We start from the raw sequence: 24297 nt of genomic DNA, 5'->3' as shown, positions 1-24297 counted from the left end.
ATTTGAATCTTTTCTCTCTTTTTTTTTTCTTGATCAGTCTAACTAAAGATTTGTCTTTTGTTGATCTTTTCAAAGAACCAACTGTTGGTTTCATTGATTTTCTCTATTGTTTTTCTGTTCCCTATATCATCGATTTCTGCTCAAATATTTATCTCCTTCTGTCTTCTTGTTTTAGGATTAGTTTGTCTTCTTTTCCAGTGTCTTAAGGTGAAGTTTAAGTTATTAATTTGAAACTTTTTTTCTTTTTTTTTTTAATATAGGCATTTACAGCTATAAATTTCTCTCTAAGCACTGCTTTAGTTGCACTGCATAGTTTTGGTATATTGCATGTTCATGTTCACTCATCTCCAGCTATTTTCTAATTACCCTTGTGATTTCTCTTTCGACCCATTAGTCAATTAGGAATGTATTGTTTAATTTCTACATGTTTGTGAGTTTCCCAAATTTCTTTCTGCTGTTGATTTCTAATTTCATTCTGTTGTAGTTGGAGAACATACTTCATATTGTTTCAATCCTTTTACATTTACAGAGGTTTGTTTTATGGTTTGGCATGTGGTCTATCCTGGAGAATTCCAAAGTAAAGCCATGTTTTATGTGCATTTGAGAAGAATGTATATTCTATTATTGGGTAGAATATTTTATAGATGTCTGTTACGTCTAGTTGTGTTATAGAATTGCTTGAGTCTTCTATTTCCTTACTGAGCTTCTTTCTCCCTTGTTGTTCTATACATTATTGAAAATTGGATATTGAAGCCTCCAACTATTATTTATCTGTTTCTCTTTTCATTTATTTGAGATTTTGCTGCAGGTGTTTTGTTGCTCTGTTATTAGGTGCATACATGTTTATAATTGTTATATTTTCCTGGTGAATTGACATTTTCATCATTACAAAATATCCCTCTTTATCTCTGGTAACATATTTTATTTGTTTTAAAATCTATTTGTCTGGTACTATTATAGACAGCCTTCTCTTGGTTGCTATTTGAATGACATAACTTTTCCATCCTTCTACTTTCAATCTACTTGTGTCTTTGAATATAAAGTGTGTTTCCTATAGACAGTATATAGTTGGGTCTTTTTTTAAAAATCCAGTCTGACAACCTCTGCTTCTTGATTGAATTAATCATTCACATTTAACATTATCACCCATTGTTATTTTAAAAGACATTTCCTTTGTGTCCCTAAGTTATAAGACCTGTTTCAAAGTTATGGCATCTTTTTGCTTCTTTTGAGAACAAGTTCCTCTGATCTTCCCTGATGCTGATAATGAACAAGCAAAGGAGAGAATAAAAGCTGGGGGACATGAATGAGGGTAGGCCGAAAGAGGAGTGAGTGTTGGAAGGATAAGCTCGGCCACACATTTTTTACTACTTAAGCATCTTCCATTTAGGACTCTCAACTCATTTTCCCTATCCCACATCATACTCCTTTTTCTTTGTGTGTGAGAATCTTGGAGGTAGGGAACTTCCAGTTACTAATCTGCTCTTTAATCAAAATCTCTGTTGGCTACCTCGTAATATTCCTTTCAGGTCACTAAGGGAGAAATCAGGGTCTTTGGTTTTGCACACCTTTGAGAGGAGCTGCAGCTTAAAAATTGCTTTTTCCAAAATGTAATAGCTACTGTCCTGATGGACAGAACTTCATGAAGGTATGATTTCTAAACTCTCACTGAAGACGACTGAAAATGAATACACTCTGGATTCATTCATGTATAAGTGGCCTGAAGACCCAGTTCTCCTCTGATCTGGTGTTTGTTGGGGAGGAGAAATGATGAGGTGAAAATACTGCTATGCTGCTGAGTGACAGAGGTCCAGCCTCCTCCAAGGCCTGCAAAGATGCCATTTTAATCATGGAGAATAAATGGGGTGGAACTTGATGACCTTGAGGACCAAGGGGAGAAGTAAAGGCTGAGTCATTTGTGCCAGTAGACTCATCAGAGGTTGGCCTGAGGCGCACTTTCAGAGACGAGAAGAGGGAAGACAAATTGGGGACAAAACCAGTAGGACTTAGCGTGAGAAACCCAGCACCCACCACACACCCAGGCACTTCACAGAAGGGCTGCTGACCTCATTCCAGGCTCTGACTCCAAGTCTGAGGGGGCTGGGCACCTCTTAAGTCCACACCTAGAAGTGTTCACAGCACAGGCAAACACTCTGGGCTGTCACCAAAGCTAGGACATTGTTTGCCCAAAACTTGATCTGAAGCAGATGCGAAAGGCACACATCTCTCTAAGGGGCTTTGCTTCTCAAAGCTGGATCTTCATTTGAACTCTCCAGTTTGGGAGTTGGGAGAAGCTCGATTGCTTTTTAGTAGCTTTGGGCAGGTCTAGGCACTGTGTACAAACTGATCTCAGGAGTGGAACCGTCCTTAATGAACCTCTCTCTTCACACAAAAAGTGTCCTTTCTTTTTGTCCCCTCTCTCCCCACCTGCCTGGGCATCTTTCCTCTCTTGCTTGGCCTCATCCTGGCCAGCCTCCTGTGTCTGCTGCCTGTGAGCTGCGCTGCTCCTGTCAGGGTGTTCCCCTCCCTCCCCTTCCATTCATCTCTTCTGCCCGGTGGACTCTGAGAACCAGGAGTGGACCTCCCTACCCACTGCTTTGCTTTGTTTTTGTCCCCAGGAACTCCTGCACTATTTAATTGGTACCCTCCTTCTCCTCATCGCTTCCATCGTGGCAGCTTCCAAGAGTTACAGCCAGAGCGGACTGGTAGCTGGAGCGGTGAGGACATTCTCGGGGAGACGTCAGCAATGAATTCATGTTTTTTGAATGCTCGTTTTCTTCCTGACAGGGACAGCGAAGGGATTGTTTTCTGGGGCCTTTCTTTCACAGAACCGGTACCCACCTTGAGCCAGCCAGCAACAGTCTCCAAAGAGCCTTAAACTTGGGCCCGCAGGGCAGGGTCTCGGGAGGTGGATCGTCAGGGCTGTTGGCAAACCCAAATGGCCCCAGCAGCCCAGGCCTCTCTCTCTTACAGCCACTGCTTAAATCAGGGGGCATACAGGTTTTAATTCACATGCTCATGCTGGTCATTTGCTCATGGCTGCTTCAGTCTTACGCAGAGAAAGATTCTGGGGCCTCTTTTGGGCCCAAGGGAACAGTACTGTGATTAGTTAGTGATATCGGCCATTAGTCCTAGCTTTGCCAATCCTAATTTTTAACCGTATTCAGTCCAGGAAATAATCTTCCTATACCTTTCAAAGGTGAAAATTGATCCCGCTGATAGCCTAAATAACAGTAGTATGGAAAAGGACAAAAATACAGTACCGTGGGAGCTATGTATATTTATCACTCATATACATATGTGTATGTTATGGTTTTAAAAAGATTGATAGACTCCTGTCATCTGATTTCTGATTTAGTAAATTGTTTACAGTTTGATGGCCCGTGGGCTAGTACTGACTTGCCTCACTGAAGAGCAGGCAAGATTTTTTTCAAATGAGTTTTCCGAAAAGTTCTCGGTGTGACAGACTCTTTCATTTATACATGTTACCCAAATACTCCAGACTTTGGGCTGAGAGTGGGTTCGTGCCTGGAATTCCACTGAGAGGTGGAGTGTGCCCCCCAAAGCTCAGTCCTCTAAACACTCAGGCCCCTTAAGTGCCTCCCACAGCCCACCCTTCCATTCCATCTCCCAGGTGTGCTTACCACCTACATGTTACCACCTGCCCGACTGTAGGCAGGCTGGCAGAGGAGACATAGAGGAAATCTGGGCCACCATGTTTTAGGACCACATGGGGAGAGTCCTACTGAGTTTTATCATTCAGGTTGCACATAATGGTGTTAGCCCTGGAATCCTAATAAACCCCATTTATCATACACTATCTTTGGGCCTAGGGAGCCAGAAGAAATAAAAAAGATATGATCCTTGCTTATGAGGAAATGGTGATCTGGCTTAGGAGTCAAGGCCAAGGCACATGAAACAATTAGCAAACAAGGCATTGTCATCCAGGACAGCATTATGTAGCAACAGAATAAACTGTTCAATTATGCAGTGCAGACAGTTGGAGACCATGAGGGCATATAATGTGCTAATTGTGCAGAACAGACAATGAGAGGCCAGAACAGACTCTAATAGGCTAATTATGTGGTGCAGACAATCAGTACAAAAGAAGCCAAGGAGATGGACCTGGGGGAGGGGGAAGGGGGCTGTGGACCGGTGGGGGCAGCTGCTTATACAAACCAGCAGCCAGGCTTGAAAAGAAAACGGAACCTTGAAATTCCTGCCCTTTGTCAGGCTGCTCCTGGGCCAAAGTCAGCAGTGGCTTTGGCCGGGTGCTTAGTGGCAACGTAGCAAGCCTGAAGTCTTTTGCAAGTCTGAGAACACCTGGGCAACAAGTAGAGCAGAGCATATCCTCTGGAGCCAGACTCCTGGGCTCCAGTCCCAGGTCTGGCCCTTGCTGCTCTGTGGCCCTGGGCAAAACAGTTGACTTCCTGTGTGTGATAAGGCGGCAGGGGGAGAGTCACACCAGCATCCACCTGGCAGAGTTGTGAGGGTTAATGGAATCAACACACCTGAGGGCTTAGAAGACTGGCAGGTACGTAATAAGTGCTCAGTAAATTTTGGCTGCAGCTGCCAGTGCTGTTCACAAATAAAATGGCTTCAGGCTTTGAAGTTCCAGACAAGACACCAGAATATGCGCCTGCTTCTCACTTGACCATTTGGTGAGCCTCACACCAGGCTCTCTTCCTCTGCGGGTGCCCTGGTCCCCGTCTACACAGATGACACGTTGGACAGGGCGAGGTCCCAACACTTGAGCAGTGGAAGGACCCTCACAAAGGACAGGAGCGCTACCTGAACTTATCTTAGTCTAACATTATTTAAATATGTGCAAATGTAAGACTAGATAGCAAGGCCTCAGCTTCTGGCTCTTACACAGCTATGGAGCCAAACAGAAAACCATGATGAATGAAATGCAAACAGTGCTACCACACCAATAAAATCCACTTGAACATTAAAATTTTTAAAACCCAAATTAAAATGTACAGTTCTACCTTTTTTATTAGCCCAGGATAATTAAAGTACAGTGGATTGTCCCCAGCTTACTTATAAACGTAAACCCAAACATGGGCACTAAAGCTGCCTAGAGTGAGAATTGCCAAGGGCTTGAGACCCAGAGGCCTGGGACCCAGCTGGGGGACCCGGGGACAGGGTCTCATCTCTATAGCTATGCAGGGACAAGGTAGTCGGGTCACATGATTCCCACGCTCCCTTCTGGCCACAGTGGTTACAGGGAACAGGCACAGAGATGAGAAACAGAAAGACTGCCTGAGTGGTCGACCCTCAGCCTGGGAACGTCCTCTCCTCTCTCTCCCGTGCAGGTCTTTGGTTTCATGGCCACCTTCCTCTGCCTGGCAAGCGTGTGGCTGTCCTACAAGATCTCGTGTGTGACTCAGTCAACAGGTGAGTTCCAGTTGTCTGAACACAGATGATCTCTGGAAGTTCCCTATGCTCGGGAACAGGAGGACGGCCAGAAGTTCTGGGGGTTCCACACTAGGGAACAGCCTGCTGTAGGGAGGCTGTGGGGGCACAGGGGCCCCAAGCACTGTTGCTCTGGTCCCCCTCTCCACCACACCCAGGGACACCCTAACGTTTCAGCCTCTGATGGAGCAGCATTTTCTTTAAATGTTTCCTAATGTCAAAAATAAAATATGGAAGAGAGAAAATATAAATAAGGGAAAAAATGTTTTTAATAAAAACCGTCTATCACACTATCCAGAAATAGCCCCTGCTGGGTGTCTACCCTTCCAGTATTTCCTTTCTCTGAATATATAGAGATTTATAGACATAGAGATAGAGATAATATAGATATACATGTTGCTTTTATTAGAAAGATCAGACTTTAATTGTTATTTTTCTTACCTGCTCTTTTTCTCCTGCTTAACGGTCTACCAGACATTTCCCCCATGTCATTAGGTGTTCTTTTCTGTCGTTCTGAATGGCTCTGGGGTGTCAAATTGGCCCCATTGCATGTCTATGCCATAGTTTCCTTGTCTCCTATCTGGGTGTATTATGTTTGTTTGTTTTCAAAATTCTTTGCTACGAAAAAGTGCTATAGTGAGCATCTGTATAAATACATGTCTCTATATATACCTAATACTTTTTATTTTAGAATGAATTCCTAGCAGCAGAATTGCTGTGGGCTTGAACCAGCTATTTTGATTAATCCACTTCTTTCTTTGATCTAGCACTTCCTTTGTTCTTTTTCTTTCTTTAAAAAAAAACAAAACATTAAGAATATCAAAGTATGCAAATTTTGTTGTCTGAGTTGCTCTGCAGAAAGGTCACCACAGCAGAGCTTCAATTTCCTCCTAGTAGTCACTGGCAAAACGTTACCAGGTTGGGAGCCAGTCACAAAAGACCACATATTGTAGGATTCCATGTATGTGAACTGTCCAGAATAGACAAATCTATAGAGACAGAAAGTGGGTTAGTGGTTGCCTAGGGACGAGGGGAGGTGGGATACAGGTGTAACTGCTAATTGGATAGGGGGTTTTTCTGAAGTGATGAAAATGTTCTAAAATTGTGGTGATAGTTGCACAATTCCGTGACTACAGTGCAGACTGTAGACTTGTACACTTTAAATGGGTGAATTCTATGGTATGTGAACTATATCTCAGTAAAGCATTTTATGGGGAAAAAGAATGATGAAAAAAAAATGTAAAAACAAAGTGAATAGGTAACGTCTAAAGGTAATCTACAAATATTGGTATAAACATATTACTTAAAGTAGTGGAGGAAGAGCCAAAAGAAACAGCTGAAGAAGTTCACATACTTCTGAGCGGGAAACCTGGCGTGGGGAGAGGTCGGGATGGGAATCCCCTCTGTGCTATTTAATATTTTTACTATTTTAGAAATGTATTTAAAAAGAATAAAACAGTCCCAGTGAAAGTTGGTGTGGGTGGAGGAAGGCCGTGCACTGAGCAGAACATGGCCTTCTGGTGTGTGGCTTCTGAGTGGGCCCTGCCCTGGCCAGCCATGCTGACTTTGCCATTTCCTTCCCAAGATGCAGCCGTCTGAGGACATCACAGCCTCCGGGCCTGCAGGCGGCCTGCAGGACGCATGGCCTACCAGACAGGAGGATCAGTGATCCAGTGACCTTAGGAAAGACTTCTGAACCTGTATTCCTGTGCCAAAGTCCCACCGGGCTGGTGGGTACAGAAGGGGGCCTTCACCTTCCTTGTGGGCTCCCGAGCTGCTCCAAACCTGTCTCTCCAGTCGTCCTTGGAGAATTCCCCCCCATCTGGGAAAGAAAAGCAGCCTCCAGGGAAATCTGGTCTCTCCCTCCTGCTTTTAGAACTGCCTCAGGGACTGGCGACCCCACGTACCACAGTGGAGGGGTTTCTGAGTACTCCTGCCTAAGTCTGCCTCTACTTCACATTCCTCAGGGGAGTGATGCTGCCTCACGTCTACCTATGAAAACAAAGCCATCTCCTAAATTTATGTATTAGGTTGGTGCAAAAGTAATTGCGATTTAAAAGGTGAAAAATTGCAAAAAAACGCAATTACGTCTGCACCAACCTAACAGCTTGGAAATCTGGTCTTGAAGATACCCCTCTTTCTTAAAATGAGGCATGCCTGTAGAAGCACTATGTGATCAGCCTGTCCCCGAAGAGGAGAGCTCAGTCTCCTTTCTGGGCCCTGCCTTCATTGACATTATGTGTGTGTATGTGTGTTTGTGTTTTTAAATAAAATATTGACTTGGCCAATTGCAGAAGGATTTCTTCTTAAACTAGAAGAAGGCTGCAAACCCAGGAGTGAAGCGAAGGGGCCCACGAGCCTCATGGGGAAGCATATGATGCTACGTGGGGGCCACGCACGGTGGGTGAAAAGGGTAAAGGATGCAGAAGACACTGGCCTCTCAAGGTTTACATACTTTCAAAGTAAATTGCTTTTAAGGGTAGAAGCCAAGTACTTTTCACACCAGACATAAAGCAGGACTCAAAAGCAACACAGGCAGCCTTAAAAAGAAAAATTCTACAACGTGGATGAACCTCGAAGACATGATGTTAAATGAAATAACCCAGGCACAAAAGGACACATACCGTATGATTTCTTTTATAGGAGGGACCTAGAGTAGTCAAAATTCAGAGAGTCAGACAGTAGAATGGTGTTGCCACATCTGAGGGGAGAGAAAGGGGGAGTTAGTGTTTAAGGGGTACAGTTTCTGTAAGGGTGAAATCCAGTAAATCAATAACGTACTTAGACTTAGCTAGTTTGCAGGTGGACTCACAGCACAGCTCGCTCTGTAGGCACATGGCAGTTTGATCCACCCTGATATTCAGCTATTTCCTCTTTGGTTCTCCCCTCACTGATAAACTGAAGAACTCTGTTTTATTCCCTTTCTCAAGGCTACTCATACCTCATTAATCCATTTCGTCAACAGAATCCTAACCTGAAAAGAACAGTTTCTTAATCCTCAGGCGCCCAGACACTGGAATACACATAAAGCCTCAGGCCACGGTGGCCAGTCCAGTCCGGAGTCCAGCAATAACATTATCTTAAAGCAGACCAGATCCCAGGAAGGGATGTCAGCCCTTGGACCTGCCAGACTGACTCCCCCTTTCTTTTGTTCTTCTTGTGTACCTATAAAATCTACTGCCTGTTCTAGGAACGAGGAGATGGCCTTTGGACAAGAGTCCGCCATCCTCCCCGAATGCCTGCATTCTGAATAAATCTGCTTTTCTTTCCACCAACCTTGTCTCTCGATTTTTAACTTTTTCAAGGGGCAGGCAGCCGGACCTTAGGACAGTATCATTTCTACTCAGGAAGATGAAAACATTCTGGAGATGGATGGTGGTGATGGCTGCACAACACCGTGACTGTAATTGATGCCACCACACTGTATAACTAAACATTGCTAAAATGATAACTTTTCTGTTGTATATATTTTACCACAATTGAAAAAAGAAAAAAAAAGACCTGTCTAGGCACCAAAGTAGCTGAAAGAGCTACGTGGAGAGTGGGGGAAGAGAGACCCAGTTATACCCAGCCCAGAGCAGGCACCAGAGCCCAAAAGGCCAGTGCCATATTCGAACAGCGAAGCATTACAGATCCTAGAGAATACAAACTGTGTCATGTGTTTATCTTCCCTAAACCAGACCCTCTCTGGAACTGCTCAACTCAGGCAGTACCCATATATAACCAAACTATACCCGCCACCCCAGCAGCCAGCGCAAGGAGGGGACCCACTGGGCAGTCACAGTCAGGGCCAAGCAAAGATGTGAGAGGAAAGAAGACTGGACCCATGGAGAGAGGACGGGGTCAGAGGCCTTCCCCAAGGACCGACAGCCAGCCCTGGCTCATTCTGGCAACCTGAAGCCCCAGGAAAGGGTGTTGGCACCTGTGGCCAAAGCTGGTCTGCCCACATCCCCTACCACGAGCAGCCAGCTCCCTGGCCAGGAAAGCTTCCCTCAGTTTGGCCTAGTCCTTGGGGAGGAAGAGAAGAAAGTTTGAAGGGTGCTGCTCTCCCCGCATGGACATGTTCTCACCACCCACAAGAAAGACTGATGCTCAGAGAGGCTCTCGAAGATGGCTTTGGTCATCTATTGCTCTCTACAGCAGGGTGGCCGGCAGCCATAGAACTGGCCCTATCTGTGAGAGCCCTGTAATGACGCACACCTACTCTGAACACATTGGCAGTGGAGCCGGGAGACGCAGGGAGAAAGGTGAGCGGAAGTGAGGGGAGTGATAGAGCTGGGATTCGAGTCCAGGTCTGCCCGTCTTCTGGACTTGGCTTGTGACCACCCCACATGGGGCGTCTGGGGTGGCAGAGCAAGGCCAGAGCTGGCTTGTGCCCAGGGCCTTGCTCCATGGGCAGTTGGCCCTGGTGTCTGCAGACAGGCCTGGAGAAAAAACAAGTGTGTTCCTGAGGGAGGCCCTGGCCTGACGCACCCCTTGTGCTACAGCGGTGTGCTGGAGCCTTCTCTTCCAGATGTGTTTATTTGCTCAGCCTCAGCCTAGGTAGGCCTCTAACCAGGATGCCAAAGTGACCCAGAGTTGGCTCATCCCCTGTGCCTGCCAGCCTCTGTGAACAGCAAACTTCTGTTACCACAGAAACACAGCAGGTCTTTGGGGCCCCTCAGCAACCACCACTTCCCCCAGTGTGGTGGTTTCTGAACGGCATCCTGTGAATTCTCAGAGTTGCTTCACGGAGCTCACAGATACCTCATTTTATGTGCAAAACATACGTTGACACCTTAAAACGCACTCTCCTATCACCAACAGCAAACACTGACCCGTGGAACCCACACAGGCTCCCTCACCTTGTGCAGCCGCCAGGGAACACTGGCCTGTGGCCTCTTCTGCTCTGGTTGAGGAAGACGCCAAGAGTGTGAGGCAAGCTCCTGAAACACCTGCCACTACCTCCGGGGTGATCCAGGACTTCTCCCACCTGCACAACCAACACAAAGCAGCGGGATGAATCTGCAGAGGCGGCTATAGCGCCAGTTATCTGCTTGCTCCAAACTGGGGGCTTTTCAAACTAATCCCACTATTCTTATGGGCTGATTTTATAATAAGTGTTATAAGTGTAAGTTGATGGTTTATATTAATATCACATTTCCTGTTTTATATGATAACGTTTCATGTATGATTTAGATTGAAAAAGAAGATTTCTCTGCTTAAAAGAAAAAAGCTAGGAAAGCCCTAACTTTGATAAAGGGAACTGCCAGGCTGGCCCCTGGGCACCAGGTGGATGGAAAGGGCACCTGGCTGGGGTTGGAGCAGCTGGACCCTGGAGGTGCTTCTTCATGAAGACCACCATGAGAGTACTGGGTGCCTCTGGACCTTGTAAGGGGATGGAGGCAACTGTTAGGGTTTTACTGTCATTTTCTCTGTACATAGAAACTTACACAAATTTTTTAAAAGACCATGACTAAATTCCATATAGATTTGTGCAAAAAAGGAAATGTTATGGTGTAAAGTGTGCCACTTGCCTTAGTTCTGGATAGTGATAACAGCCAGAATACCGGTCACACTGGATACTGCTCTGACCAAAAGTACACAGGGTGACAAAAAAATACATACACATTTTAAGAGATGGCATCTATGTAGCAGTAGTTCACTGTGTGGATGAAAAAGAGGCCACATATTAAATCTGACAAGCCCAGGAGACTGAAAATAACTACAGAAGATGGCATGAGCATAAAAAATTTCATAACTAAGTGGGCCATGGTGGGAAGTCACCTTTAGCTCCCTTCATAAAGTTAATCTGTGCCTTTAAGTGGGCCTATCTATTGTCATTTTGCACCTAAGATAACATCTTTGGAATGTCACTAATCCTTTTTCTGGATCAGAGCTGGAAACTGCAAAATTCCTTGTCACTATGCTTGTCTCCTGATCCATCTCTATGTGCTGTAAAAAGCGAACTGTTAACTATCCTGCACCCACCTATATAAAAGAAGTACCTGTCTCTCCAATTTACTTTTATCCAATCCCAGAGATTTCCCCATTTGCTTTCTCCCACCCCCTTAATCTATCACGAATGGATTTCAGGTAACCTTCTTTGATTTTATTTATAAAATAAACTGCAAACCATCATTTCATGGAGCATTTTCTCACTCCATTGAGCTTTTGCTTCCGGGCAATTGTCAGTTTGGCTCAAACTCTTACAAGCTTTCTCTTAGGCTGGATGTTTTTTGTTGGCAGCTGTAATCAGAAGTGTCTGGACGCTGATGGTAACCACTTTGAGCACCTCTTGTAATGGCAGAAGTCCCGTGTGACTATATATTGAGTATTACAATTTTAATAGTTTTTTCCTTTCTTAAAAATGTGTATACATCTTTTTTGGCAGCCTCTGTATTTAAAAACCTCATTTCCCAGTCAGGGGGGTGTATGTGGAGGAGGCAGCCAGCAAGTGTTGCAAGTGGGACAGCAGTCCAGGGTTGCCAGTTTTCCCAAGTGACCAAGCGAAGTGGAAATCTGGATCTTTAGGCTAAAGGTTTCCTGATTTTTAAACGTTGCCAAATAAACCTTTTAAAGGTACACTTCAGGCCAAACAAAAACGGGGGAGGGGGGCGGTAGATGCTGCCAGCTGGCCCTTAGTTTGTGACTCTGCCCGGCCTCAGGGAAGGTGGGGCTCCGGCAGCAGGAAGTCAGGTCCACGGCCAGGAGAGCGACGATGCTTCGCTGGGTCGGCAGCTGCTTCCTCCCGAAACCCCGGGGCTGCGCTTGGGACGGGGACCCTCCCTGGGGAGTCCCCGGGGTCCCCGGCCAGCAGCCGCGCCTGCAAGCGCACTGCCACTGCTACTGCTCCCAGCTGGGCGGGGCTTTTCTTTTACGAAAACAAAACCTAAGGCGCAGGTGGCTGCAGGAGCCCCGTGCCGCTTGCCCTCCTCAAGCAGCGCGCGCCCTCTTGTGGCCAGCGGGGAGCAGCGCCGCCTTAGGTTCCTGGCGGAGGGACAGGCCTCCGGAAAGCCGATTTCGTCCCCATCCAGGGTTCAGATTAAATGCACCACCTTGCACATTTTATTTGGGCCTCAAGTAAACAGGTTAATCATAATCCTCGGTTCACAACACTCTCACACTCTGATCATTGGTCCATGTATGGCCTCCTTCCTCCCTATTAATTTTTAATACAGTCAGTATGAAACTAGAATCATGGCAATAACCTACATTTAGCTATAACGACATGCTTCCCCATCTCATAGCCCCTGCCCATTTCTCCTCTCCCAAGACAGCTTTCTGAATCTCCCACTCACCACATCTTTGCTTTTCTTAGTGTATAGTTCTATTGTAGCTATAGGTATTGCCTAAAAAGTGCATATAAGTATGGGAGTTGTTTATAATTAAATGAAAAGGATGTCGCGCTGTATGTAATCTGTTGGGACTTGATTCACTTACCATTATTTTTCCGCAACAGCCCCCCCTTCCCCCCCCCCCGCCCCTTATGCAATACTTTACATCCTCTTGTCTCTTGATCTAGCCACCACTGCAGTGCTACTCTGCAAGGGCTATGACCAATTTCATTCCCTTGTAACCACATAGCTGTGCTTCAGGCCTCCACTGACACCTCTTGATTGTCACGCTGAAGCTTTCCTGGGGACACTGTCGTGAGACCCACTCAGCACCCGCTCATGTACAACCGGCATGTGCAGGAGAGTTCACTACCATATGGAGTAACATGGGTCATCGGTACACCGTAATCAGTGGGTCCATTTGTATTCCTTCACTCCCAGGACAAACTGTCCTGAGGCAGGTTTTCTACGTCTCTAAGGACAGTCCTGTGGGACTAAGCAAACCATCACCCAGTGGTGGCCAACTCAGTAAGCCATCCTTGTGTCGGCTCTCTCCTTCCCAGCTTCTCTCCTGATGCAGGTGGTTCAGCTGGATATGGTGGGGCCAAGCTGAAACCATGTGGGGGCTGCATGAACAGCTTCACTCCGGGGTGGCCTTGGAAGAGAGCAGCGAAGGGAAATACCCCCAATGGCCAAAGCTCTGGGCAGTGCATCCCGTCATCCACTTTGGTGGAACTGGCCCAAGAAAATACAGAGCCTCAGAGGAGTGATGAATGGCCATGGGGCTGGAAAAAGACCTGGAAGCCTCCCGAGGGGTGGGTGGGACAAAAAGCCACTAAAATTCTCAAAGGAGCAAGTTATTTGAACAAGAAGTGCATTTTCTACAAAATAAAAATCCTGGGTAATGAATCCACTGGATGCCAGGGGAAAAAGGTAGCCCGGGGGAAAATCCTGCACAGATGCACATTTTTTAGGACTAAAAGCCAGGAGACTGATAGAATTAAACTGAGGGGCAGGGCCAGCCCCTACTCTCAGGGGCTGTGAGAGTGCACAGAACAGCAGATGCAAAAACCTGGAGGGGATTTCCTGTGGAGCAAAGACCCAAGCTGAATTGATCCCACTCAGACTGGACAAACTACAGCAGTGGGACAATCAGGGACAAGAATCACCTATGGGATTGGATCTCCAGATTCACCTGAGCCCAGGAGGAAGCCCCAAATATTCCTACACCTACTAGATATCAGCTGTAGTTTTGTGCTTTGGGGGCGGGGGTTGTTTGGTTTTGGGCCTGGACTGTGTTTGCTGCACTTTTGCAAGAAGGTGCTCATAGGGTACATTCATTCGTTGTGACCCCTTCTCGTGGCGCATATAAGGGTCAGTCAGCTGCAGACCAAGAATGATGTTTACCCATAAAGCTTGCCAAGCATAACGATTGAAACAATACCTCTTCCTGGGAGAAGAAAAAGTCCACAGTCTTCTCACACAAGGTTTTGTGCAGCCAGGGGTGGTGCTAGGCAAACCTTCCAAGCTTCCCGTAAGTTGAACACCGCTGTCAGGCTAATGGAAGCTGGGAAGTTTACCGTGGATTATGGAAACTTAAATGAGAACGTGGCAAGCTTCATTTCCTCAATACCCGATAGCACCAAAGTGAATGAATGTGCTGCTGCCATGATACCTGGTTCTTGGTTTGCAGCGTAGGGTATTGCTAACACTTTATTTTTTACATCCTTTAGGGGGAAAATCAGTTGGTCTTTACCTGACACAAGACATGGTACACTTCATTGCCCTGAATTCTCCAGTGACAGGGCATCAGTGGTTTGGACACACCTGGTCTGATGTGAAACATTGGTGGATACGCAGGCATTTCCATAATGGTTCCACAGAGAAACTGCTTTTGCTGCATTACATGCCATCCAGCTGAGGAAAGACACATGGACCCCAAGTGAGGACAAAATCCAAGTGACTTGCCTTCCCAGTAACCATCTTGGAAGCTCTATCACCGCTCAGAGTGATTATTTCCCAACCAATTAAGGACAAACTTTGTAGTAGCCACCCACCAACTACCAAATAAGTGGCCCCTCACCAAAACTGGCTGCTTTGCATATTGGCTGGCTATTGAAGGCAGTACATCCCAAACCTGAGAATATTCCTATAGCTTCCAACTGAGATCATCAGACATGTGGCCACAGCCCCAACAACAAATAATCTTGGAAGCAGTTCAGGCAGCAGTAAAAACAGCCTCACGCTACAGCCTCTGTCTCCTTCAGACCTTAAAGAACTACAGGTGCCCCCTGAATGATAAAACACCTGACTGGGGCCTTTGCCAATGAAAACATCTCCACTTCTGATCCTCGGAGCTTTTGAGTTTGAGTACTTCCTCCTGCTGAGAGGCAACTGGAGCCCTAATTGAAACAGTCTCCAAATTGACACTCTCATCCTGCAATTCTGAACTAAATTCCATAGGTGAGACAAGCTCTATGAAGTCCTGCCATAAGAAGATAGGCCTTTGAATAAAGGGCCAAACTCAGCTGAAACCTTTAATCTGTTTGTCTTCACAAAACAGGTGGTTACCCACTCAGACAGAAATCATGTCTTCCCTAATGAACTGCTGGCTTAATGAAGGTCTCACCTTTTACCCTCCTATGTCTTTTGGGGCCCTGGCAGTCTCCTTGGTCCCGTTCCAAGTGTTCCAGGAGTATCCCTTGTATGTGGGTTGTGTGTGCCCTCCTGTTACAGTTGAGCCTTAATTGCTATTGGCATGTCAGTGGGTGGGACTAACCCTCAGGCTGACTGGCTGTGGAGTTTGGCCATGTCCACAGTTCACAGGCTGCTGTGTCGGGGGGCTTACCCCACTGAGTAGGATACACCCCAGGGGACTCTGGTGCCTGTTGAGACCACCCTTTGTGTATGCTGGTTGTGGGGCTCATTGGGCGGTGCTCTCCTGTGGTCTGAAGCCAACCTCCACGTATGTTGGTTCTGGGCCTCTTGAGAGGCAGGCCCAGGTCACCTGTGACCAGCCGGGGACTACCTGGTAGGAGCTACAAAGCAATCTGTTTTTTTTGCTGCTGAGCTACACCTGGAGGCACATAGGAGAGGCCAAGCTGTGAACCGAGGATGGCTGCCACCAGTACTAGGCCTGGTGGAGCACTGCAAAAAGCCAAAGGCCTGCTGCACCTGCTGGCTTTCTTAAAGTTCAGCCCCTGATAAAGGTTCATGCGGTAAGAGAGGCAGTGTCTCAGGGAGTCACTAGAGTGGGAAGAGTTATGTTCACGAGGTTAATGTAGATTCTGGTTTGGTGCCGGTGCTGAGCCTGGAGCTACTCGAGAAATCTCAGAGCACACCAAGGCCAGTCACGGCCTGCCTGGGACCTGTGGACTCTGATAGTTTTTCAAGAAAGGGTGCGATGCTGGTGGATCTGGCTGCTCTTGGAGAAAGTGCCTCTAGCACTGGGGCAGTTGGGTGGGGCGGGGTCCCAGTGAGTCAGCAGGGCAGAGCCTAGGAGCTCACTGGACCAATCAGATTCAGATTTGGCCATAAGCATAAGGGGCGGGTTCACACATTAAAAATGGCGGCCGCCTGCCAGCTGCACAGGAGGACCTTACACAGGGAAAGTAGCAACTGTCCTCTAGCCCTGGCCTCACAGCCATACACCTCAATCTTCTCCCTGTATGCCTCTGACGCACCCCAAGTCACTGTCCCACCGCTGGAGCCCAAGGTAAGTGCCTGCGAGCGAGTGAGTCTGTGCGCGGGGCCGTTTAAGAGGACGTCTGGGTTTCTCGCAGCCTTCCGTCCCACCCGGATGGTTGGAATCCCCACTGTTTTTCACAGCCAGATGTTGTGGGGGCTCCTCTTCCTGGCACCAGTACTCTGGGCTGGGGAGTCTGGAGTGGGGCTGGGTTCCATCATTCCTGGGGGGAGGGGGGAGGGAATTCCGCACCCAAATATCCCTCCCTGTTTTCAACCACAACACGGTTTGGGACCAGCCCTGTTCGCATCTGTCTCTGCTCCTTTTACCAGTCTCGACGTGGCTTACTTATATCCTTAGTTATAAAACTTCTGTTCAGCCAGACTTCAGATGGTTCTCCAGGTTGTTTGTTCTATAATTTAGTTATAATTTTTTTTCCTCTTTTCTTTCCTTTATTGTTTTCAGGTGTGCAAAACAACATAATGATTAGACTTTTACACCCCTCACAAAAGTAACCTCCCCCCAAGTCTACTACCCCTCTGATATTGTATATAACTATTACAATACTATTGACTATATATTCCCTATGCTGTCCTTTACATCCCATGACTAACATGGAGGGTGCAAATAAAATGTATACACATTTTAAGAAAGGAAAATTGAAATGTGTATACATTTTTGGGCACCCTGGTATATATTCATTTATAGTTGACATTCAACATTATTTTATATTCGTTTCACGTGTACAGTGCAGTGGTTAGGCATTTATATAATCTATGAAATGATAAGTCCAGTATCCTTCTGATATCCTGTATAATGTTTCTTGATTATATTCCCCATACTGTTATTTCACATCCCTGTGACTATTTTGTAACTACCAATTTATACTTCCTAATCCCTTCTCCTTTCTCACCCATCCTCCAAGCCCCCTCCCATCTGTCGACCAGTTTGTTCTCTGTATCTATGAGTCTAGTTCTGTTTTGTTTGCTCATTTATTCTGGTGTTTAGATTCCACATGTGATATTATATGGTATTTGTCTTTCTCAGTGACTTATTTCATTTAGCATAATATTCTCTAGGTCCATCCATGTTGTTGTAAAAGGTAATATTTCATTCTTTTTTATGGCAGAGTAATACTCCATTGTATACATGTACCACAATTTCTTTATCCAGTCGTCTACTGATGATCATTTTGGTTGTTTCCATATCTTAGCTATTGTGAATAGCACTGCAATAAACATAGGAGTGCATATATTTTTTTGAATTAGTGTTTTGGATTTCTTTGGATAAATACCCAGGAGTGGAATTGCTGGGTCATAAGGTAGTTCTATTTTTAATTTTTTGAGGAGCCTCCATACTGTTTTCCGTAGTGACTGCACTAATTTGCAATCCCACCAACAATGTATGAGGGTTCCCTCTTCTCCACATCCTCGCCAACACGTGTTGTTTGTTGATTGATGATAGCCATTCTGACAGGAGTCAGGTGGTATCTCATTGTGGTTATTTGCATTTCTTTGGTGATTAGTGACGTTAAGCATCTTTTCATATGTCTATTGGCCATCTGTATGTCCTCTTTGGAGAAATGTCTCTTCATGTTCTCTGCCTATTGGATTGTTTAATTGGATTGTTTATTTCTTTAGTGTTGAGTTGTATGAGGTTTTTTTTTTATAAATTTTGGACATCAACCGATTATCAGATGTATCACTGGCAAATAATTTAGTTGTAATTCTAATGTGTTCATGGAAGGAAGCAGGAGTGTTTCTCTACTTCACCATCTTGGATCTCCCTGTCTTCATCTATTTACACATTGCACAAGGTGATAATCTCGTCTGCTTACCTGAGCTCCTGAGCACTCAAAGGCTTTTGCACCTGCTCTGGTAGTTCATTTTGTTCAGGTCAGTGTAGGCAGACAAACTTGGACACTCTGTCCCAGGTAGTCTATGGCCACCTCCTCTGCCTACTGTCTACTTATGATAACAAAGTGGCAGAAAGGACAATCTGGCTCATCCCTAAGTGGAGATGACAGATCTCAACTGGTTAGGTGTGAACATATCTGACCCCAGGAAATACATGAAGGTCAAGGGGAGGGAACTCTCTTTTTCCATTAAAAATATGGACAAACAGTCCCAGATGTCCTTCCACTACTCTTCTAATTCTCATGATATTGCACATATCACTACCACCTAACCCAGCTGCAAGGCCCCAAGGGCCAGGGGTGGATTTAGATAAATTTGGAGGGCCTTGAGGCTCATTTCCTCCCTCACTTTAGTAACTTATTGGAGAGATGACTCAAAAGTTTGAGTTAGCACGATGGAAAATTCTAGATTACAGTCCCGGCGCTCTTGAGGGTTCTCTATACTAATAAGGCCACTTCTCTACAGACAGCTTCCAATCTTCTATAGTAGCAAAATTGCTCAGTTGTCCCCTCCACCTTCCCTACATGCATGTGGATCACTATGAGGCAGGGTCCCTGTCTGCATGTAGACTATTTACGTCCAGCGTAAATTATAGGATAATGAAAGCTTAAGGAACTGGGCACACTCAACTTCTCATCTGCTTGTCCCCCCACCCCCTGTAAGTCTTATATCAACACCAAGAGGTACAATGTCATACTAAATTGGACAGCTTTCCTATCAGTAGAAAACTTCTGGATTCCATTGGGTGACTTGAGTAAAATAATCAGAGAACGCCCATCAATGGCAGGAGGTACCACCTTCATTATGAAGGCATGTGCTCAAGGAAGTAGATACTTGGATGGGATGTTACAAAGAGTGCATTAATGGCCCCAATTCTTCACTCCTCCCTTTATCATGCCCTTTGCCCAGTAACTTTGTAGTACCTTCTCACTGACTCTGGGTTTGAAAACGCTCGCAAATATGATAAAACAGACCTGAAACACACTTATACTTTGGGGCTTGTCCCTCTTTACCACTGCCATGAGAACACGCACAGGCTAGCCTGCTGGCAGGATATGACAGACTGTGGAGGAGCTGACCCAAAAGCACGCGCTTCCAGCCAACAGGCTTGCTGGTAAGCCCTGCCAAGAGCAGAAATGCCACACAACCTAAGTCATGATCCATAGACTCATGAGCTAAACAGTTTTGTGTTAAGCCATTGAGTTTTGGGGTTACTTAGTATGCATCATCTGTGGTGATACATACATGGGGCTCTGAGGGTGGTTTAAAACCTCAGGGTCTCCATCTATATGACCCACTCCATACAGGCTGGTTTTATTAAGTTCTGGTTTCTCCCTTGTGGCCCATGAAGGTTTTAGGTTAAACCTGACTTGAGAGGATTCCAAGGGCAGGAGCAGTGGGCTGATATTAGTTTGTCAAGTGCCAACAGCAGGTCCCAATTGGCTTCTGGTGGAAAATCTTTCTGTAGGTGTTAAATGCTCTGAATACAGATGAGAGAAGGAGCATAACCGATAGCTGGGTAAGGTACCCAGAAGTTAGGCCAAGTGCACAGGTGACTGAGTCAGAACCTGAGGATCAAATAAAAAGGGCTGGTCCATGGGAAATCTATAGTTCACGCTCCCAAGTGATAAAATGGAAACAACGTGAGGAAGACTCAGTAAGTCCAACAAATAGGAGAATTAGCACCAAAAGAACTTAAAATCTTAATAGAATAATCTGAAAGAAAATGTAGGAAGTTAAGAACTCAATGGACCTGTTAAACAGCACATTAGAGTTAAAATTCAATGAGTAGATTAAATACAGCTTAAGGAAAAAATGAGTGTTTGAGGCTAACATCCAGAATGTAGAAGAGAAAGATAAAGAAGTAGAAAATATTAGAGAGAGGTTTTAATGTTAGATGCATGGTCTCACATACATCTAACGGGAACTAGATCCAGAGGGAGAATAAGGAAAGCCACTTTCAAAGTGAAAAGCAAAGGAGAATTTTCCAGAAATGAAGAACAGCAATCCTCAGACTAAAGAAGCATACCACATCCCCAGTACATTCAGACCCAGGGAAAGACCTGGGACTGAAAATTTGCCTCCATAAGTAGAGGGCAGGGAAAGACCGAAGAGAGAAGTTGGCCATATCAGTCTTGTAATTAATGGATGTATTAAGGGAAACTTACATACAAGGTATGTCTTGGGCAGCTGCAGGACAAAACGGATCCCGGTGCCACTCGGCAGACACCAACTATATTGGGTAAAGATGAGGAATAGTCATGGGTACTAGTGTGTGAATGCTACCAGGTATGGGAAATTACTTTGCATGCTTGACCTGGTCAGGACCACAACCTGTTCCAGAAATCAGCACGTAGCAGCAGCAGGCAAGGGAGGGGTGCTCATTTATGTCAGAATGAACATCAATTATCATCAGATAGTGTCTAAGGGGGGGGGGCATTGCAGAAAGCAACTTCCGTTCTGGCCCAGGTCCAGCTTGCAGGACAGACAGCGGTCACATCATGGGACAGTACTCCACAGCAATTTTAAAAAAAAAAAATCCACCTAGACATTTTCCAGTAAAACTCAATGCCAAACACAAAGATAAAATCTTAAAAGAACCAAAGATTATGTACTATGAATATAGGCCGACAGCAGATTTTCTGCAATGTTAGATGCCAGATGACAATAGAATAACATCTTTGAATTGATAAAAATAACTGTCAATCTAGAACTCTACATCTAGCTTAGCTGTGTGTACAGGTAAGGGCAATATAAACACATTTTTAGACTCTTGCTGAAAGAACAACTAACATTTGAGTCAGAAGAAAACACAATCCAAAAATAAGTAGAATGCAAGGAAGCAATGGTGAGCAAAAAATAAAATATACTGGCAAATCTAATAAAAGCAATGATGGCATAAAACAATAGCTTACTTGGGGGAGGTGTTAAAACAAGATAAACTACTAGACAATAACACAGTAGATGGGTAGGAGTACTGATTAACTTTATTGGTTTTTATAAAGTCAAATATGCATGGCTAAAAATGTAAAGTATCACTGTAGAACTTTAGCTAATAAAAGTGGCAGGAATTACAGAACTGTAAATTCGCCATTTTGCAACCTCTGATAAAATAAGAGATTTAGACAAATACAATGCATGGAAGCTTGTAATTAAAAAGATGATGGGAAACTTTACAGTGGGAGGGATTAGGCAGTCAGCACCTGAGCCCACTGATGAAGTGTCCATTCAGTGTGGTACTTCCCGAGTGTATGCTCTGCCTGATGATATGCAGAGCACCACCTACAGGAAAACATTGAAAACAGAAAAAGACTAAGCTGAATTTAAGCAAGCCTTGGGCACTATCTTTCAGTTTAGAGGAAATAACAGGAATAGAGAAACAAGTTAACACGAGGACGCAACAGATAAATTCAGTACGTGAGATGTCCTACAGGAATCCATACACACACTATTAGAGGTAGTAACAAAAGATGCCAGCAACAGTGCTGAACACGAGAGCAACGAGAACCAATCACACTCCTATTCCACTATTCTAATCAGAATATGTGATTTTTAAAAAGGATCCCATTCTGGATAGTTATACAAATAAAAGTATCTGGGATAAATCTGACAAAAGATGTGTAAGAGTGTAAGACTTTTATAAAGAAAGCCATAAAACTTTACTGAAAAGCAATAAAAGACCTAAATTAGTGGGGATCCTATTTCATGACTGCGAAGTTCAATCATAAGTCATTTCCCCCAAAATTAATCTGTAAATTCAATGCAACTCAAAAGAAAAAAATCAATCAGGGTATTTTATGGAACTCGCCAACCCCATCTTAAAAATTTATAGTCAAAAGTAAAACGCCTGTTCCTTCCTCCCAGTTTTACTGTAAACCTAAAACTGCTCTAAAAAGTCTTTAAAGTAACACAATAATAATAATGGTAACAATATGCCACGAATAGAACAGATCGATTATGAACCTAGCCTACGATATTAAGATTTTATCAAAATTATGGTATTAGCAAAGGTGTAGAAAAATACCCAAGAAAGCCAGCCCCAGACCACGCATATATATAAACCTGTAAATGACAGAGGCAACATTGTCTATCAGAGGAGCAAGGGAGCACTTGCTGAAACAATAAATCAAGAGGTATGAGGTACTCACAAAAATCAGGGCAGAATCAAGTACTAAATATAAAATGCAAATCTTTACACATTTAGAAAGCAGGGAAGATCTCTGACCTTGAGGTCACCACAGAAGCCAAACTGAAATATAAATGGTAGATTGCTAGAAGATATTTCCAAGGCATATTACCAACAAAGGATAATACCCATAATATGTTGAGAACTCTCAAATGAGGGAAAAAAAATCTCAGTATGAAAAAAGGTAAAGGATATAAAGAAACATCTCACAGATGTACGGAAGCCTAAAGAATCAACCAAAAAGTGAAAAGATGACCAGGCCCAGCGGTAACATGGGGAATGTAAAACAAAATGAAAGACCACTTCAGTCCCAGATTGACAAAACTGTTAAGTTGAACTAATATTAAGACAGGAGTGGGGAAACAAGCACTCTCTTACACTGCTGAGAATAGGAACTCGTTCTGCCGCTCTGGAGACCCATTTGAAAATAACTAGCCATGCTGAAATTGCACATACCCTCTGACCCAATCATTTTATTTCTAAGTACACACAACAAATAAACTCTCGCACATGTGCATGAGATTTTCAAGTATGCTTTTTCACTGTAACATTCGTTGAAATGGCCAAAAAAAAAATCATATTAAAGCTTTTCCATCAGCAGGGGCATGAGAAGTCCATTGTGGTGTATTCAGACTATGGAACACCAAATAGCACTTAAAGGGAATGAACTAGAATAACACGTACAAGGAACATTTCAAAATACTGACTGAAAAAGCGATGAAAGGATACATATAGCACAGACACCATGCAATTGTTTAGATACACCTGTATATGTAACAGGGACAATAAAAACAGACAGGAAAGATACCTACCAAATTCAAAATAGTGTTTACCTCTAGAAAAGGAAAGCAAATAAGATTAGAGGTGGGAGTACTTTAAAAGTTTAACTTCATTTTCTTTTTTAAACAAGGATCCTTAAAGCAAATATGTTAAAATGTTATGATCTACTAAAGCTGGGTGGGGTCTACAACAGGTGTTGTCATCCTCTGTATTTCCAGCGCTTGACATGTTATAAAAATTAAAAGTAACCAAATGCAAAGATATCAAGGCAAGAACAATACTTCCCACCTTTATTAAACCGATTTTCTATGATATACAGTACTTATAGAATTTAGTCTAAAAAATAAAACTGTTAGTTTTTCTATTTTTAATTGTTTTGGAGTAGTCAGGCCTACAGAAGAAAAAAAAATCTGGAACTGGGAATTTTATTTCTCCTAGCTGGGGTACAATCTTTAACACGCTATGACAGACCCTTTTAATCCTCAACCCAATGGCCCTTTTTCTTGCTAACAAAATCAGTGTTGTTCAGGTATCAGAAGACTGTCTGCTTCAAAGGGTATTCACAACCTAAGGGGAGGAATCTGAATTAGTTTCAGCCAATTACAGTACTTCCATTCTCTATGTCAATAAGTGATTTAGAAATAGGCATTTAATGTCTTCTCGTAAGCAAGGAGGTGAAGTCCACCAAGGGACTTCTGTAAAAAAGGACCACTTTAGAGACATAGAAGAATAAACACATCTCCTCTCTAGCCTATGGATGTTGTTGTGTAAGCAGAAGATGCCTGGAGATGCCGCCACCACTTTGCTACACAGGAAGGGTCAAGCCTGAGGGCCAACACTCAGAGCAGAAGACGGGCGGGCAGAAAAAGATGGAAAAGAACTGGGTCTCTGAGGATACCACGAAGCCACTGAATTTACCAATCACTGAATTGCTCTACCAAGACTTCTTGTGCAATGAATTTTCCTTAATGTTTAAGACCCACTTAATTAGGTTTT

General features: G+C 44.4%; 1 protein-coding gene across 2 annotated transcripts in view; it reads left to right on the top strand.

The window, feature by feature from the left end:
- CMTM7 (CKLF like MARVEL transmembrane domain containing 7) overlaps window positions 1–7706 on the top strand; it is a 47548-nt gene extending 39842 nt beyond the window's left edge. The window contains exons 3-5 of one of the 2 annotated variants that reach the window (XM_019727740.3): window positions 2619–2717; window positions 5319–5400; window positions 7004–7706. In XM_019727740.3, the coding sequence (XP_019583299.1) occupies window positions 2619–2717; window positions 5319–5400; window positions 7004–7017 (195 nt within the window). In that variant the 3' untranslated portion in view covers window positions 7018–7706. The remainder of the gene's footprint in view (window positions 1–2618; window positions 2718–5318; window positions 5401–7003) is intronic. The other variant, XM_019727741.3, reaches the window with a different exon arrangement.
- Window positions 7707–24297: the final 16591 nt, after the last annotated feature.

The sequence above is a fragment of the Rhinolophus sinicus genome, chromosome 5 (assembly GCF_057876585.1).
Source record: "Rhinolophus sinicus isolate RSI-liver-muscle chromosome 5, RSI-T2T, whole genome shotgun sequence".
Lineage (NCBI taxonomy): Eukaryota > Metazoa > Chordata > Mammalia > Chiroptera > Rhinolophidae > Rhinolophus > Rhinolophus sinicus.
This window is presented reverse-complemented; position numbering and strand designations above follow the sequence as displayed.